The sequence below is a fragment of the Apis dorsata genome, unplaced genomic scaffold, assembly GCF_000469605.1.
Source record: "Apis dorsata unplaced genomic scaffold, Apis dorsata 1.3 scaffold_222, whole genome shotgun sequence".
NCBI lineage: Eukaryota > Metazoa > Arthropoda > Insecta > Hymenoptera > Apidae > Apis > Apis dorsata.
In genome coordinates this window covers 207,258-224,492 of record NW_006263504.1, presented here as the reverse complement: position 1 = coordinate 224,492, position 17,235 = coordinate 207,258, and the positions used below count along the sequence as shown (strand labels likewise).

Here is a 17,235-nt window from a genome sequence, read left to right as displayed (position 1 = left end):
GCGTTTCCTTTTTTTTTTTTTTTTCACCCCTTTCATCATGTTGCTACGCTAGGCAAAAAACGTGACCACAGGAACATGAAAGTCTTAATGAGCTCTCTCGCTAACGAGAAACGAGTTTGTTCAGGTGAACATCCGTTTCTCGACATATACATGCTAGGCCCGTTGAAAGCTGCTTTCCTAGGATTGGCGTAATTCACCGTTAACGTGATCATGGCTCACAATATATTCTACTAATCGCATCAGCTCGAATCAACCTGCAATCCGCTTTCCCATTCGAATATCGAAATATTATATTGCATAAAAGTTACCGAGAATCCATCCGCTAATCAGCTTTTTCATTACGTGCTAATAAACTAACCAACTACGGAATATTCATACTTCAACGATGAATTTCGATAAATTTCTGTGATTCTTTCAATTCCATTGGATATTAATGAAAATATATATGTTTTATTTTTAAATATAATTCTAATAATAAAAATTTGAAAAGAACCTAATCTAATTTATTTTACTTTATTTTCTATCAAAGATTATTTTAAAAAATTATTAATAGAAAAAAATAGTAAATGCACATAATGCAATAATCCCTAATGAACGAATCAAAGAATCAATCGATTAATGTTATATATTTAATCGCGACAAGGAATCATTGTCTAGAAGAAAACGTTGCTACGAGAAAAACGACATGAATTAACTATGCATCCTGTTCCCTTAGGGAACATAAAAAAAGAGACCTAAATTTTTTCTCCAATCGATCGGACACAAAGAAATCCCGTTGATTCTCTCTCAATCATAATTTCGAGCAATATTCGAAAAGATAAAAAAACGTAGAAAATGATTAACTGGAATAATATATATTATTCCGGAAGATGGATCAAAGCTTAGGCTTAATCCATTTTTGGACCCTTCAAATTTCCGTCAAACGAATCTGATTTCATCTTGATGTAACACCGAAGTGGAAGACAATGAAGGACGATAAGAACGGTAGAAAAGGGAGGAACAAGGAAGACAGAGAACAACGAAGCCTTAGCTATCTTCAATCTGCTAGTGTTCTGCCACGACTACATTAGGCGGCTTATCCGCTCATTATGCGGCCCGACGATCGCGCTTATACTACAAACCCTCGACCTTTCCGTTAAGCTCTCCGCTTTTGGATCAACACGCTCACGTTCTTCCTTCCTGAATCAACCGCGATTAACCTAACACGATTCCAAATCATATGGCTTGTTACAAAATTTTAATTCAACGTCGATTACCGAAGCTTAAATCGAACTTAAGCCTTTTAATAACAATAATTCCGCCGCACGTTAAATCGAAGTTTTTACGATCACCGACTTTGCTCGTAAAAAAGAAAATCTATTGTATATAGATTTAAGATATAAAGTTATAGACGTTAAGATCGTATCGATTTATAGCGTCGATTCGATTTCTATCAAAAGATTCGGACGAGAATGTTGTTAGAATGAATTCTAATTAAAGACAGAACGAATCGGGAGAATTTATCGTCGTCGACGATTCTGAATGCATAGATCGATCGTGCAACGAAAGTAAAAGAAAAGCTCTGCTACTCGGTGAAAAGACTGCACTTAACGTGGCGAATATATATTGTTCCACGAGGTGGAGTGGAAGTGATATGTGGCTACAGTTACCGAACCAACTAAACGGACTATTTATTGTTCAGTTACCAGATTCTTTGGAAAATTCCCCAACAGTCGCAAAGAACGCATATTTAAGAATTAGTATGGCTTTTATTTTTACTAAATTTTTAAACAGCGGATACTTATGTATGGCTATATTATACTATACTAATTGTTGAATAATTTTATTACATAAAAAAAAAATTATCCTACCAAGATGCAACAAGATTTATAATTTTTAGTTTCTTTTATATTTAATATTTTTAATTTCAAATTAAAATTTTTGAAAATTTTATGCTTAATATTTATATTAAAATTAATTTTGAAATATAAATATTTTTAAACACTTAAAAATTAACAGATGACATGATTTTAAATAAATAAATTATTAAAAATCTAATGAAAAATACATATATTTGTCAAAATAAAAAAAAAATTAAAATAAAAAAAATTCTAAAAATTTTTATATATGTATTTGTCAATAAAAAATATTTAAATTAATAGTAATTGTTGAAAGTTAATATATTTTGTAATATAAAACACGATTTTATTATTAGCGACAAATATGCCATCTTATGGTTATTACGAACTACTACTAAAGTACGAACATTCAAATTGAACTTTTCCCGCGCAATAGAATGCAAAAACGAAATGCGCAATATGCGTAGAATGAAAAAATTCATATGAATATTAGTTAATATTAGTTAATAATAATATTAGAAACTTTCTACTTATTATATAGAACTACAAAAACGTTATATTTCTGCTATTATTTCTTAATTCTGATTTATATAAGGAAAGAAAAACTCACCGATCCCTGATGACGCCGTTCCAATAGCAATTGCAGTTTTGACATCATAATTTGATAATTCTCCATTGTTTTTCACAAATTGCCAATCTTCTCGTAATTTTTTTAACTTTTCCTATTAAAAATACACAAAACTGAACAGAAAATTGATCACAAAACTTGAAATAAAAGTTACGAACAATCATCCACCTGTCACATACGCTAGTTCGAATAAAACTGACTTACATTAATCAGAGCGCCACCTTTTAAAATTAATTTTTCCTATATAACTAGAGACGTAAATATAGTAACATTTTCCTTTTATTATTGGTACTTTATAATAACTAGAATATTCAAATATTTAAATCAAATATTTAATGAATTTATTATATTTTATTTTCTCTAAAAAAAATTCTATTTTTTATTTAAAATTGTATTAAATTCATTATATTAAATTCTATTTAAATTATATTAAATTTTATTTTTTCTAAAAAAAATTCTATTTTTTATTTAAAATTGTATTAAATTGATTATATTAAATTCTATTTAAATTGTATTAAAATTGTATTTAAATTAAAAATTTTCAATTTTGTATTATTTTTTACTTACTTGTAATTCTACAGAAATAGGTTGTTTTGCAGATTCGCATTCTTTCTCTAAATTAGTATAATTTTCTAATACATCCTTTACTTCCATTTCTCGATCTTCAACTTTGGTCTACAAAATAAATTATTATTTTTCATTTTTTCTTATAATAAATATATACATATTTTTATATTTACCATAATATTGTTAATAATTTCGATTCGTTCTTGTTGAGGTAATTCTCGGGATATATTTATTCTCGCTCTAGTTTCCATGACCCAAGCCATAATAGTATCCAAAGTACAAATATATTTTTTAAGAGATACAAGTTTATTCTCAACATAGTCACGGTGATTGGAAAGGCTTATATTAGCCTAAAAAATTAATTAAAATAATTTAAATTATAATTATTTATAAACAATAATATATGATTTATTATAAATAAATTTAATATGATACCTTATCCATATCTGAAAGTAATTTATTACATTCATCTTCTCCCAAAGAAATATCATTTTGATTTATTATTAAATTCTGTAATGATCTTTTGCGAGAAGAAAGTTCTTCTTGTCTAGCCTAAAAATAAAAATTATTTATATATTATATTTAGAATTTATATTATATAGAATTTTAAAAAATCTATTATGTGTAAAAAATATAAACTTACATTTAATATTTATATCTAATACTAAAAGAAATAGAAAATAAGAGTTGCTATTTATATCTTGGCACACTTTAGTTTATGTAGTCATGACATGAAATGTATTATTAGATTCAGTTTCAGTTTATTCGATAACATTATAACAGTCAAGTTAAATTATTATTATACATATTTTACTAAAAATGTTATCAACTAATAATTCAACTTAAAACTGTATAATAAACTGTATTTAAAACTGTATAAGTGATGTGAAACATACTCATAGTAAAATTATATAATCAGTAAACATATCAAAATTGTATATATTAATGTTGTAATTAAATAAATAATATGATTTTAATAAATTTTAATTATATTATATGCTTTCTTAAAATTTTAATTATTTTATAAATGTATAAATTTACCTTAATTAATGACAATCTTATTGATAAAGAAGTCTCATCTGAAGGATTTGCTGCTGACACCAATAAAGAATTGATTTGCTCTAATATATTATGAGCACTTTCTAAAATTCTGCCTTCATTGTTCACTTTCTTTTCCATAGCAAAATTCCTTTAAAAATCGCATAATTATTAAATTAATGTATCAATTTAAAAAGCATTAATACAAATAATTATTAATAATTAAATTATTAAAAAAATTTTCAAATATTAAAATGATGAAAAAAAATTGATATATAAAAAAAATTTAAATGTTATATATAATTTAAATATAATTTAATCTGTGCTTCTCTATTCTGAGTTGATTACTACAGCACTAAAGACAAATCACAACTGAAATAACTCAGTAGCAGAAAAAGCTTAGCTTTCTATGCTACATATAAGTTAAACAATAAATTATTATTTTATTTATTAATATATTTATTAATATATATATTAATAAATTCATGAAAAATATAAATATATTTATTAAAATAAATCTTAATTAATATTTTTTCATACTTCTCTTTTCGTGTATTTAAGTCCGTTATAATATTTTGCCAACGTCGTTTTATAGTTTCAATCATTTCTCTTAATTCCATCATATCTTCAGCTTTAGCGCGAGTTAAAATACTAGCACTTGAAACGTTAATATTATTCATAATTCTTTGCATCCTAGAAATCTCTTGTTCCAATTCAAATATTTTTGTTCTTGATATTTTAGATTGACCAAGAGAATTTAATTTTTTTAATGAATCTTCCGTTTTATCTAACCAATCAGAAAAAGACCGACATGTGTTGCAAAGTTCTTTCCATTTTTCATAACATTTATTCCAACGATTATATCTTTCTACATAACTTTGATTAACATTTATCCATTCATCTCGTAATTTATCACTCAAACGTCTAATTTGTTCGCCTTGCTCTCTTCTTAACTGTGAAGCAACATTTTCAAAAATAGTATTGATTTCTTCAATGCTTGGTTTTAAAATATTTAATGCGTTATTAATTTTTTTTAAACATTCTTCTTGATTTGAAAAAATTTCATAATCATCACCATTCAATGGCACAGAATTTAAAGATCTCGTTACAGTTACAACAGCTTCTCTAATCTTATTAACTCTGGCAGTAAATTCTTGCATATCAACTCCTCCAACATCCTGCAAAATGTAAAATTAAAAAAAAAAATTATTCGATAAACTAAAAAAAAATAGAAAATATTAACATACCACTTCAACTTTTTTGTCTGTCACATGTTTGTCCTTATCCTTACTACCACTAAATCTTTTAAATTGTGAACTAACTTCTTGCCACCTACTGTTAATGCTATATCTTATAGTTTCAGCATACCCAATATTTAATTTTTTTAATTCAACCGCTAATTCATTTAATTTTTTAATCTGTTCTTGTTTAGCATCAAATTCTACAGTAAAAGATTCTAATTGCCCCTCATAATTATTTACTTGTTCAAGTTTTAATGGTACATCTCGAAACCAATCTTCAAATTCTGTTATTATGGCATTATATTGTCTTAACATTTCCTCTCCTCTTTGTGCTTGTGTGCGTCTCGTTTCTATTTCGGACATAACTTGATGCCATTTGCTTCTTAATTTATCTTGATGTTCATTTTTTATCTTCTCAGCTCTAACAGGATCAGATATATGTACTGTCATAACTAGTCCATCACCTTTACTAATCAAAGCTGCTGCATCTGGAGCAAGAGTACTAACTTCTCCTTTTAGTACCTGAAATAAATAAACATATATTAAACAAATGTATAATTCATAATACTAAAAAACATGTAAAAGATTTTGAAATATATTTCACTAATATATACATATTTATATACATATTTATATATAATATATATACATTTTGACAATTTTTAATTTATATAAACATTAAAATTATTTGTAAAATTACTAGTGTTTATGAATCACTTCTAAATTTTTAACATCTTAATTTTTAATATTCAAATATATTTTAGATTTATTAATGTTACAATTAAAAAAAATTTTTAAAAAAATATAATACAAACTTCAAGTCGTTTAGTTGGATCTTTTTCATTACTGATTCCACTGATGCTCATCAACATGACATCCATTCTATGTAACATCCGTTGTGCAGCTTGTTCAAATTCCAAAATACTTTTTTCTAAGCCTGTTCTGGATAAACTAGTTGAAATTTTAAAAGGTCTCTTATCACTAGAAATCTTCGTCTCTATTTTATGTTGTGTTTCTTGTGATAATTTTTCAGTCTGTATCTATATACAACAAAATTATAAGAAAATCCATAATGAATTAAATTTCTTTATACATTTATATGTTAGCCTTCACCTATATTATATATATCTATTAAATGTTAAAATTCTAATTGTTACTATTACGAATTGTATTATTAATATATGCATACATTGTACATAGAGATAGATCTTACAATGGCAAGATAAATGCTATTAGAATTACCTTGCCCAAGAGGTGCTCAATATGCTCCTTTGAATTTGAATCTTCTCCCTCTGAACTGGAACTTCCAACATCAATTTCTGTATCATCGGAAAAAATTAAAACATCATCTGTTTCTTTATCGCTTCCGTAAAAGCTTTCACAATCCTCTAGTGTATCATCTTTTGAAATACTTCTAGCACGTCTAAATAACATCAATTTTATATTTTTTTCATAATCATTATTATGATTTTCATTACCATGCAACTTTGAAAAATCTGTATTTTTTTCAAATGTTAATTCTTTAACATTACTGAGCTCTTTTTTGCTTTTTGTAAAATTAATTCCTGATGTGAGAACAAGATCAGCAGAACATCTTGATTTTGTACTTATTTCATTATCTTCGAGTATAAGATATTCAGCTATGCTATCCTTATCTTTCCACGCGGAGTTTTTTTCTAATTTGTTTACTTTACATGAAAATTGTGGTTTATAATTTGAAATTTGATTATCAGCTGAAATATCCTCAACATCTAATTTCAGAGTTAATTTTTTAACATTTTTTGCAGAATATGAATCTATTATTTTTTTCTTCTTCAATATAGGAATAAGTTCTCTTTTCTTATTAACAATTTGATTCCCATTACTAATTGTATTTTTACAAACTTTTATCCTAGTTTCTTTATCTTCTGTATCTGTATCTACTGATTCTGGTTCAGTTTCTGTATCTTCAATAATTTCTACTCTTTCAACAACTTGTGGCTTTAATCCTGCACTGACATTTGCACTTGGTAATATTACGTGATCTTCAGGAGATGCAACTGATTTTATTATTTCCATTTCTTTTACTTCTACAATATGAAAGGGATTCATCTGTGTGTTATAGTTTAATGGTTTAGATTCTGTCGTAATTAATGTATTAGAAGAAACTTGAGAAAATAATGTGCTATTTTTGGACAAAAAAAATTCTTCGTCGGCCATGTATACATCTGTATCAGGAGATAAAGAAGATAGATCATCATCAATATGAACAACTTGTGGTTGAGAAGTCTGAACAACATCAGGTATAGAGCTCATGTCTAATTTTCGTCTAACAGTTCTACTAACATCTACAATTTTAGCTTTTACTTTCTCAGATTTTGCGGAAGATTTCCGGCTTCGATGAACAATATCAACTGGTGAACTTTCAGGTGTACAAATAATATTACATTGACTTTCATCAAATGCAGGATTAAGATATCCTATGCCATATATTTCCTCATTCTCATCTATCAATTTATTTTCTTTTTTAGCTAGTTGCATTGAAGTTTGATCCTGTCTAGACAATTTAGTACGTCCATAATTGTCTCTCCCCTTTGTTTCTCCCATCTTACTTTTTATTAATAAACTGTCTGTGATTTTGTGGATCCATTCCTGTGAAAATATGATAGGTAACAGAAAATTCATGGACAGGCGACAGTTAATTGAAAGAGCATTAATAGTATGACAATATCAAGCATGGCCAAAATGAAAGTGACAATGCATTTCATTGTGCAAACAAAGCTTTTTCGTTGCGTGTATCCATCACCAGTACAAAAATTTTGGAGTACATTTCTGTTCATTTTTTATTCGTTGTTTTATAATCATATTCAGACTTCTGTATAAAAATCTACATAAGGGGAGAGACAATATCATAAATGATCCATAAACAAATATTTTCCATTCACCAAAGTTTATATTTGCTTTTTATTAATAATGACAATATTATTTACATAGATAGAGACACCTCTTGGACAAGATCAAAATGATCTATAAAACTTACTAATATAACTTATATAGTATAATACCCAGACACATAATGAAGTATTAAATACATGAAATATTAATCGAACTTAAATAATATATTTTAATATATATGTAATTCATTTATGTGTAAATTTTTAAAAGATTTAAAAAATTAGAAAATTTAAAAAAATAAGTAGAAAATAAGTAAAATTATAAAAATTATAAAAAAAATTAATAAAAAAAAAATGAAAAATAAAATTGCTATAAATTAATAATTAATGTGTTATTAATTAAATTATACTTTAAACTTCAAACATAAAATTTTTGCGTATTGCATCAACTAATTTTTCAATTGAAATTGAAACATTATTTTATAAAAATTTCATAATTATATCATTGAAATAGTTATATCATTATTACATCATTGAAGAAATGAAAATTTTTTTCGATAAGATATACGTAATGGTACTATAAAGCACAAGCATTACATATACCAAATGTTAAGATAAAGAAGAAGCAATACAAGCAATGAGAAAACAAGCAATGGATGATATTTAAATTTATTACACAAATATTTATACATACTTGAATTCTATTAGATATATCCTCCCATTTTTTACAAACATCTGAAACTTTCGGGTAATAAGTATAACGTTGTAGTTGGTTGACTTTTGGTTTTGCTTCAATCATTTCGCTTTGAACAGCCTAAAAATTAACATAAGTTATTGAAAAAAATTTTAAAAATATATATAATATGTAATTTTAATTAATATATTGCAATTAAAAATTATTGTTTACTTTGCATTGTTCAAAGTGATTTTCCGTCAATTGATCAACCGGAACACTATCTAATTTATTTAGTTTTTCCTCAACTTGTAAAAGCCATGCTTTTATTTCATCAACATTAGGCTCTTCCTAAAAATATAAAAATTGAATCATTTCAAATATTTCAAATATTTGAATCACTTTATATTAATATTAATTTTTTTATGTATAATAAATTTACCTCTGAAGCATTACATAATCTTAATCTTTTTTCAGTATTTGCTAATCTAATAACAACATCTGATAATTTTTCTTTAAGTTGTTCTAAATACATAGGATCGCAAAGTTTAGAAAATTCATCCTGTGAATTTAACAATTTATCTTTTACAACGTTTAATCGTGGTATTACTTCTGTCAAGGTTTCCTATTTAAGCAATTTCACAGTTATTCGTTTTTATAAAAAATCATAAAATTTAAATTTATGTACTTATATATTAATCACATACTTACTCGTACATATATCGCATTAACTGGAAGATCAGGCATATTTTTTTGATTATCTAATTCTTTATTAATACTATCTATAGACATATTAATATAAGACATATTTTTATACATATCGCGTGATAAATCCAATGCTGTTTCCAAACATGCTTTTGATTCAGTTATATGTAAACCCAACTATAATAATATAATTTTTACATAAATTTTTATATAGAAAATAATATTTTATTAAAAATATATACATTGATATTACGCGTATTACCTTATTATATAATTCTTTTAACATATCAATTCGTCGCGAAAATTTCTCTGGTTCAGTGACACTTTTTTCTTCAACTAATTTTCTACCAGTTATTATAATATTTTCTATTTCACTTTTAATTTCACTTAATGTTTGATAAAAACGCTATAAAAAAATAAAGTATAAAATTTGAATTTATCAAAATATATAATTTATATAATAAATAATTTATTACCAGACAATGTTTAAGTTGACCTTCAATAGCTTCTGGATCTTCTGATGACAGTTCTAATAAACAAGTTGCTTCTTCTATTCCTCTAAGTTCTCGTAAAGCTCTGGATAATCTTGGTTCTAAATTCGTTGGACATCGAAAACGTTGAAATTTCTGTTGAACTTCAGAGAATTTCTGTTCAATGAGAGTTAGTTGTTCTTGTAATCTGAGTGCTGCTTCTTGTTTTCCAGAAGCCTTGTAGGATTCAATTTGTAATGCCATTTCTTGAAGTGTAGATCGTTGATGTTCCATTTCTTCCATTAATTTCTAAAGTTTGATTTATATAATTAATATCAGAAGAAAATTTATATTTATCTAATTTTTCTCCCGATTTATAATAAAAAAAAAATGTATTATATATTTTTTATTTTATATTTTTGCAAAATACAAATAACTTTTCTATCATGCTTCTTAGAAGCAATGTTTTATATACAATGTTTATTAATGTAAGAGGAAAAGATGATTTTTACATTTTTAGTATACATATTATATTTACATTTTTGTATTAATTTGTAAATGAATCATATTTTTTTAAATAAATGTTCAATAAATAAATAACAAAAATTTCATTAACAGACCTGATAATCATGAGGCAAATCATCAGCTGTAAGGTCGCAGTCAAGACGTGCTGTTAGTACAGAATCTATTTGTGTTAAGGAATGCTGAAGGGCAAGAATACGTCCTTCTGATTGTTGTGCTTGCTTCACTGATCCTTCTAGCAGCTTTGCTCGCTGCCCTGCCTACTCAAAATATAATTCTAATTTTCTATATAACTCAATAAAGATTGTGTAATATATATTATCAAATAATATTCAACAACAAAATTTTCATGTAAAAAATTATTTAAAATTTAAAAAGATATAATATAAATATAAAAAAATTATTTGTCTAAGAATATTGAAAATTTATCCGAATAATAATTATTAAACAAAGAAAAAAATTTATAATTCGTACAAGCAACAGTAATATTTTGAAGCAGAATAAAAAAACTAATCAATGAATATGTTTAAATAAATAAATAGATTTTTTTGCCAATGATGCATGCAGTTAAACATCAATACAATTTTTTGTTATAAACAAAATCAATATTTCAAGCATAACATTATATATAATGATCATCATACCTGATTATTTAAGCTTTCCCAACGATTTGTTAAATTGTCTACATCTGTTTGAATGGACTGAATCATGATATTACTTTCAATCAACTGTTTACCTATTTCTTGTATCTTTTCAAGTCTTAATTCTGGATGATTTCGTATATAATTTTCTAAATCCTTTTCAAGGCAAATATTTATTATTTTTTTAAAAATTATAGTAATTTGTCCAATATATAAATTATATTAAGTACACTTACATCAAGTTCTTCTGATATTTCTTCAGCATCTGCAGCTCTTTCTGTTGATCTTCTTAATCTTTTATCTAATTTATCCAACCAATCACTTTCTTGTGCAACTAAAGCACGGAATTCACCATATTCGTGGCTAGCATTTTGTAAATGTCTATATCGTTCATAAATACGATCTGTAACATCGGTCCAACGAGCATTTAAAAATGTAAATCGTCTACCAAGTTCTTGCACTGAAGATCCTTCAGAACTTAATAATTTATCATTGCCCATTTCATTGAGATTTCTAAATTCTTCTACTCGCTTATCTATCTTTTCTTTTAATGATTGATATCGACCACGAACTTGAAACAGTTCAACAGAAGATGTTATTTTGGTTTCAATTGGTATTTCTTTTTCTAAAGTTGATAACCATTTTGTAAAGTCTTCTATTCCATTTATTATTTCATCATTTTTTTTCAATGTATCCTCATACTTATCATTTAAACTTTTAGCACCGTCAACGATAGCATTCCATTTATGCGATACAACTTCTAACTTATTGTTTAACACATTTGCAAATTTTGGTTCAGAATTTTCAAGTAATTTATTTGTAGAAATTTGGAGTTTTTCTATTTTTGGTTTCATTTCATTTATATCTTCACAAAAAGATTGAATCTGTTTTAATTTAAATTCCATAGTTTCAATATCATTTGATACATTATCTTTTGATAATTCTTCTAAATATTGGCTTGATTTTTCAAGCCAATTTTCAAGCTCTGTAAGCTCATTATTGAATATTTTTAAAGATTGAATATCTACGAAAAATTAACATATATTTTTAAAAAAAGAAAAAAATAAAATTTCATATAAAAATTAAAAAAATAACAGACACATGCGCGCATACATACATACATACATATATATATATATATATATATGTGTATGTATGTATGTATATACCTTTTTGCAAATTTTGTTGACGTTCTTCTAATATTATGGGTATATCGCTCCATTTAGTAATAAGATCTTGTAATGCATCTTTAAGTCTTTGACCCTGAGAATCTCCATTGGTCTTCATTATTAATTCATGTCCAACACTGTTCACATAATTATAAACTTCTTGATGCTCTCTCAAAGAATTTTGCAAATCGCTGAATTTTCGTAATTGTTCTGTCATTGTCTTATCATCTGACATTACTATATGTTCTGATAATAACATACTTTCCACATTATTAATAAAAGAAGTGAGATTAGTAACTGCATCTGTATATTTCTTCGGCGGTGTTTTATCAACAGCATCATTTAATTCAGTTAATTTTTCAGATAATCTGAAATGATATTAACAAATTATTAAAATTGTATAAAATTTTATATATCAATATAAATACCGAAAAGAAATTATTACGTTTTATATAATTTTTCCCAGTTACAAACAAACATTTGTATATCTTCATTTAAATTGATAGTTTCATTAATACCAGTTTGATTTTCTGATAATTCTTTGGCTTTTTCTAACAATTTTTTTATACGCTCTTCATGAGATTTCATTGATTTCAATTTCACCTAAACAAAAATTATATTTAAATTAAGACTTTATTATTTAGAATTTTATTTAGATTTTTAAAAAAAAAATATTTAAAAAAAAATTATTTTGAAGTATTTTAAAGAAACAAAACAATATTACTCTAAATGGTTCCACTTGATTGTTTCCTTTGTTTGAATCAAACCATTTAGAATAGCTATCTAACATTAAATTCAAACTAGCCAGTTCTGTTCGAAATTTTTTTACTTCTTCTAGATATTCTATACGATTTCTTATTTCTTCAAGTCTACTATTAGTTGCCATCCAACAATTCTGTATATCTTTAATTTTTGTTTCATCTGTTTCAATCGATTCATTAGCATTTTTTAATTCTTCGAGAAGTTGCTTCCCCAATTCTAAAACTTTGTCATAATCATTTTTATGTGCTTCTATATCAGCAATTGTATCATTATAAACAACTTTCTTTTCTTCGATACTTAATTCGTCAAATACTCCCTCCGATCGTCCAATTTCTAAATCAACATAATCGAGCCATTTATACAGATTATGTAATGCTGACTCAAATTCATGTCTACTTGTACTATCTACGCGACGTTTCTTTGAATCACTATGAGGTGTAGACTGAAAAGAAAAACAATAGATATAAGAAATATAAGAAATATAAATTCATGTAATAAATATTTTATAAAATTTATAAAATTTTTCGCAAACATACAGTTGCAGTAATTTCTTCTTTATAAGCGATACTTGTTACTGTTTCCGACATCCATTCATTGCCTGTAACTACAGTTGTTTCCCTCTCAGTCTTCAAATCGAATTCAAATCCCGAATTTGTTATCTAATATTATATAAAAAATATTTTTTGTATAGATAGAAAATAAATAATATATAGAAAATAAATAAATTTTATGTTACCCTTTGTGTCTGCACTTCCATTATTTGTCCCACTGCTTCCCATCGATCTTGCAAATTTTCGATTTTTTCTAGTATATTAATACATTCTGGTGAAGTATTTTGTCCTTCCAGTTCTTGAATTGATTCTTGTAAGGACATTAATTTTCTTTGATTTTCATCCATATCCATTTTTAATATTTGTAATTTTTTAATTCTTTCAAGTACTTCACCAATTTCGGAAGCAGGATTTGCTTCCATTTGTTTTAAAGTAATTTCAGTTTCATTCAACCATGACACTAATCTTTTATAGTCATCATTAACATTTTGCCAAAGTGAAGAAAGAGCCTGCAAACGTTGTCTCCTTTCTTCTTTCCATTGACAAATGTGAGTCCATCGCTCTCCGAGAGCAGATAATTGATCTTCCATTTGCGCATAAACTGCTTCAGAATTTTCTTCATCTACAACAACTACCATATTTCTCATACCATCAACAACTCCCTGCTGTGCCTCAATATCTTGCTCTAGTTCATTCAATTGTTTCAGTTGTTCATCTAAGGCAGATTGATTTAATTCAATAGCTGCCATTCGCGAAATTCTATCTTCAGTTCTTGTTAACCATTGTCGTAATGCATCTAACTGACCTTGTTGCATTTGCATAAGAACCTAGAGTAATTAAAAAATTATTTACTAATGATATATAAAATTAATATTATTGTCATTATATTCACCTCATGAATTTTAGTTTGTCTTTCCATTGCACGCATTCGAAGTCCTTCCCATCGAGAATTTAATAATGACATTTGAACACGAACTTCGTGTTCTTCATCCTTATGTAAACCGCCTTCCGCTAATAATCTCGCACCTTCTTCCAATACAGCACCAACACCATCTTGATGGCCGGATAATTCTACCAAAAATGATTCGTGTTCGTGAAATTGTTGCTTTAATACTTCTAAAGTAGATCCAGGATCTGGAGCATGATTTAATTTATCTTCTGCCTCCAAAAGCCAAGTCAAAACTTCCTCGAGAGCAACTTGATAACCACCAAGTTCTACCGATACGTTTGTTGCAAGACTCATCGGTCGTGATGTTGGTGTTCCAAAATTTGTAAAAGATAATGTATTCTACAAATATTTTTATTTTATAAATTATAAATTATTAAATATAAATATAAATATAAATTTTATATATATTTTTATAAATTATACGAATAATATAAAATCAAGTTACCTCTGCTCCCGGAGTAGTAACCGGGCTACTATCACTTGCTACTGATAGATCTAATTCGCCTATATCATCTCCAGAATGAGGTAATGATTGAAAAAGACACATAACGTACATCATTATTGATTTTTTATCCGGCACCGATGTATTCACGTCTGTCATAAAATACAATATATAATTTTTAAATATTGTAATAAATATTGTAGAAGTAAAATTAACATTAATTTGATTTTTTTGATTTATATTACCTTCTGGATCCAACAAACGTTCAATACCCAATTGTTCCTGAGCAATACGAAATGCATGATCTAGTCTAGCATTGGGATGTTTACGCGCTATGTTATTAAAATCAAATAAATGCGGTTTCCATTTATGAAGAATAGCATTGAATGCTAAACCATCTGACCAAGATGTAGTAAAATTTTTAATATCAACTCCAGAATAATTCTAAAAACGATATAAATATCAAAATTTTATCATATATTACAGCAATAAATTAAAAAAGATATTATTTTAATTCGATATTATATTTTCACCTGTGAATTCTGACGACACCATGCTAAAAGAGTTTTCTCTAAATTCGTCTGTTGTAGTTCTGTCATTAAATCTTTCAGATGGTAATGTACCTAAGGAAACATTTAATTTAGTCTCAAACAATGACTTAAAAAAAATCACATAAGATAACAAAAATGATAACACACAATAATAAAAACATACTGATAATTTTCATTCTAGACAAATTAATCCAATCATAAAACTGACCTGCCAGTGTAGAATAATACTCCATACTAATCCAAGTGTTAGCTTAGGATTCCCATCAACTATATCGTTACTGCTAATATTTACGAGTTTTACCTAGGAGAATGATAAGAAACATTAGTTTGCACTTTCTATATCGTTTCTTAATTAAATATCAGCAACTTACATTATTTTGTTCAAGAATTTGCAAAGCTTTATTAACATTATTCAAATGATGAACTCTCATTCGACCGCGTTCTCTTTTCTGTAAATAACAAATAGATTATAAGATTAGGTATACGATTTTTATTTTTATAGAAAATCATCAAAAAGAATTATAAGTAGTGCGATTTAAAGGAATATTTAAATAAAGCGATTCTTCCGAATGATTTAAGATATTCATGAAACAGCATAAATATGCGGAACGATGCATATTTTTCGCTCGGAATATTCTTACGCCTACTATATATAGATAACTAGCAGTTTTATGTAAATATTCGTAATGCTCGATAGGCGCACCTGTTTGGAATTCTATTCGTAAAGCTCATAATGTAAACACGAGACGTGCTACTCCAAGAAGCATTTAAAAAAAAAATAATTGTCAGCGGAATGTTTAAAAGATTACATCAGACGTAAAATAAAAATACCATGTATGTCTCGTAACAAGCTATCGTACCTATCCGTTTATGTAATCATTCACCTATACTGAAAATACTATACTTACATAGACTTTAGACGTGAGAACTTCCAGGAGAGACAATAACCGATTGCCATCTCGTAAATCAACGAACAAATCAGAAATCGGCTCGTGATGATTCTGCGATAAAGATTTAATTTATTATTTGATTATATTAACATATTCCTATTTTTGTTTTATATTTAAAAACATGACACGTACCTTAAGTAATTGCGAATTTATCCATTTTGCAAACGTTTTCTTTTGCACATCTTCCCGCTCATCTGCAACATATTTAATTATTATATTATAATCGAAAAATAATTATTCTTAATGTAAGCCAATTTATCGCATTTATAATTTAATGTAATAAATTTATACACAATGATATATCAATCTTAATAATTAAATAATTGTACAATTACATTTTAGATAATCAAAAAAAATTAATAAATAATATTTCAAATGAAAACATATCATATAAAAATATTATACGATAATTATTAATAATGATGATGATATTATTAATGATAATATTATACATAATGTATTAAATTCTCGCAACTATCTCGAGAAATTTGTGGAAAAGCGGATAATTCAAATCTCACAGTTATTATGATGATTCGGCTGAAAAAAGAGCAAGGAATTTTGATTTAAATATTTTGTTCCTAAAACAAGAGCAGTGGTTTCATTGTCATTTCGATATTACCGCGAAATTATTGTCGACGTGGCAACGACGTCTCGTCATCTATCGC

General features: G+C 26.5%; 1 protein-coding gene across 10 annotated transcripts in view; it reads right to left on the bottom strand.

Annotated features, from left to right (window-relative positions):
• LOC102681371 (dystrophin, isoforms A/C/F/G/H-like) overlaps nt 1-17,235 on the bottom strand; it is a 428,634-nt gene that overhangs the window by 399,651 nt on the left and 11,748 nt on the right. For 8 of the 10 annotated variants that reach the window (XR_004150464.1, XR_004150465.1, XR_421758.2 and 5 more), the window contains 31 exons: nt 16,703-16,764; nt 16,529-16,621; nt 15,992-16,069; nt 15,829-15,921; nt 15,603-15,692; nt 15,315-15,513; nt 15,073-15,221; nt 14,571-14,966; nt 13,864-14,505; nt 13,664-13,786; nt 13,090-13,569; nt 12,811-12,968; nt 12,366-12,733; nt 11,433-12,220; nt 11,200-11,352; nt 10,654-10,815; nt 10,040-10,342; nt 9,826-9,969; nt 9,570-9,740; nt 9,301-9,483; nt 9,093-9,209; nt 8,880-8,999; nt 6,555-7,943; nt 6,128-6,352; nt 5,319-5,834; nt 4,612-5,249; nt 4,075-4,222; nt 3,469-3,585; nt 3,207-3,383; nt 3,034-3,141; nt 2,449-2,560 (listed from right to left, as the gene is read on the bottom strand). Coding sequence is in view for 1 of the 10 variants with exons in the window: in XM_031510344.1 (XP_031366204.1) it covers nt 2,449-2,560; nt 3,034-3,141; nt 3,207-3,383; nt 3,469-3,585; nt 4,075-4,222; nt 4,612-5,249; nt 5,319-5,834; nt 6,128-6,352; nt 6,555-7,943; nt 8,880-8,999; nt 9,093-9,209; nt 9,301-9,483; nt 9,570-9,740; nt 9,826-9,969; nt 10,040-10,342; nt 10,654-10,815; nt 11,200-11,352; nt 11,433-12,220; nt 12,366-12,733; nt 12,811-12,968; nt 13,090-13,569; nt 13,664-13,786; nt 13,864-14,505; nt 14,571-14,966; nt 15,073-15,221; nt 15,315-15,513; nt 15,603-15,692; nt 15,829-15,921; nt 15,992-16,069; nt 16,529-16,621; nt 16,703-16,764 (8,502 nt within the window). In the remaining 9 variants the exon portion in view is untranslated. The remainder of the gene's footprint in view (nt 1-2,448; nt 2,561-3,033; nt 3,142-3,206; nt 3,384-3,468; nt 3,586-4,074; nt 4,223-4,611; nt 5,250-5,318; nt 5,835-6,127; nt 6,353-6,554; nt 7,944-8,879; nt 9,000-9,092; nt 9,210-9,300; nt 9,484-9,569; nt 9,741-9,825; nt 9,970-10,039; nt 10,343-10,653; nt 10,816-11,199; nt 11,353-11,432; nt 12,221-12,365; nt 12,734-12,810; nt 12,969-13,089; nt 13,570-13,663; nt 13,787-13,863; nt 14,506-14,570; nt 14,967-15,072; nt 15,222-15,314; nt 15,514-15,602; nt 15,693-15,828; nt 15,922-15,991; nt 16,070-16,528; nt 16,622-16,702; nt 16,765-17,235) is intronic. The other 2 variants (XR_004150468.1, XR_004150470.1) reach the window with 2 other exon arrangements.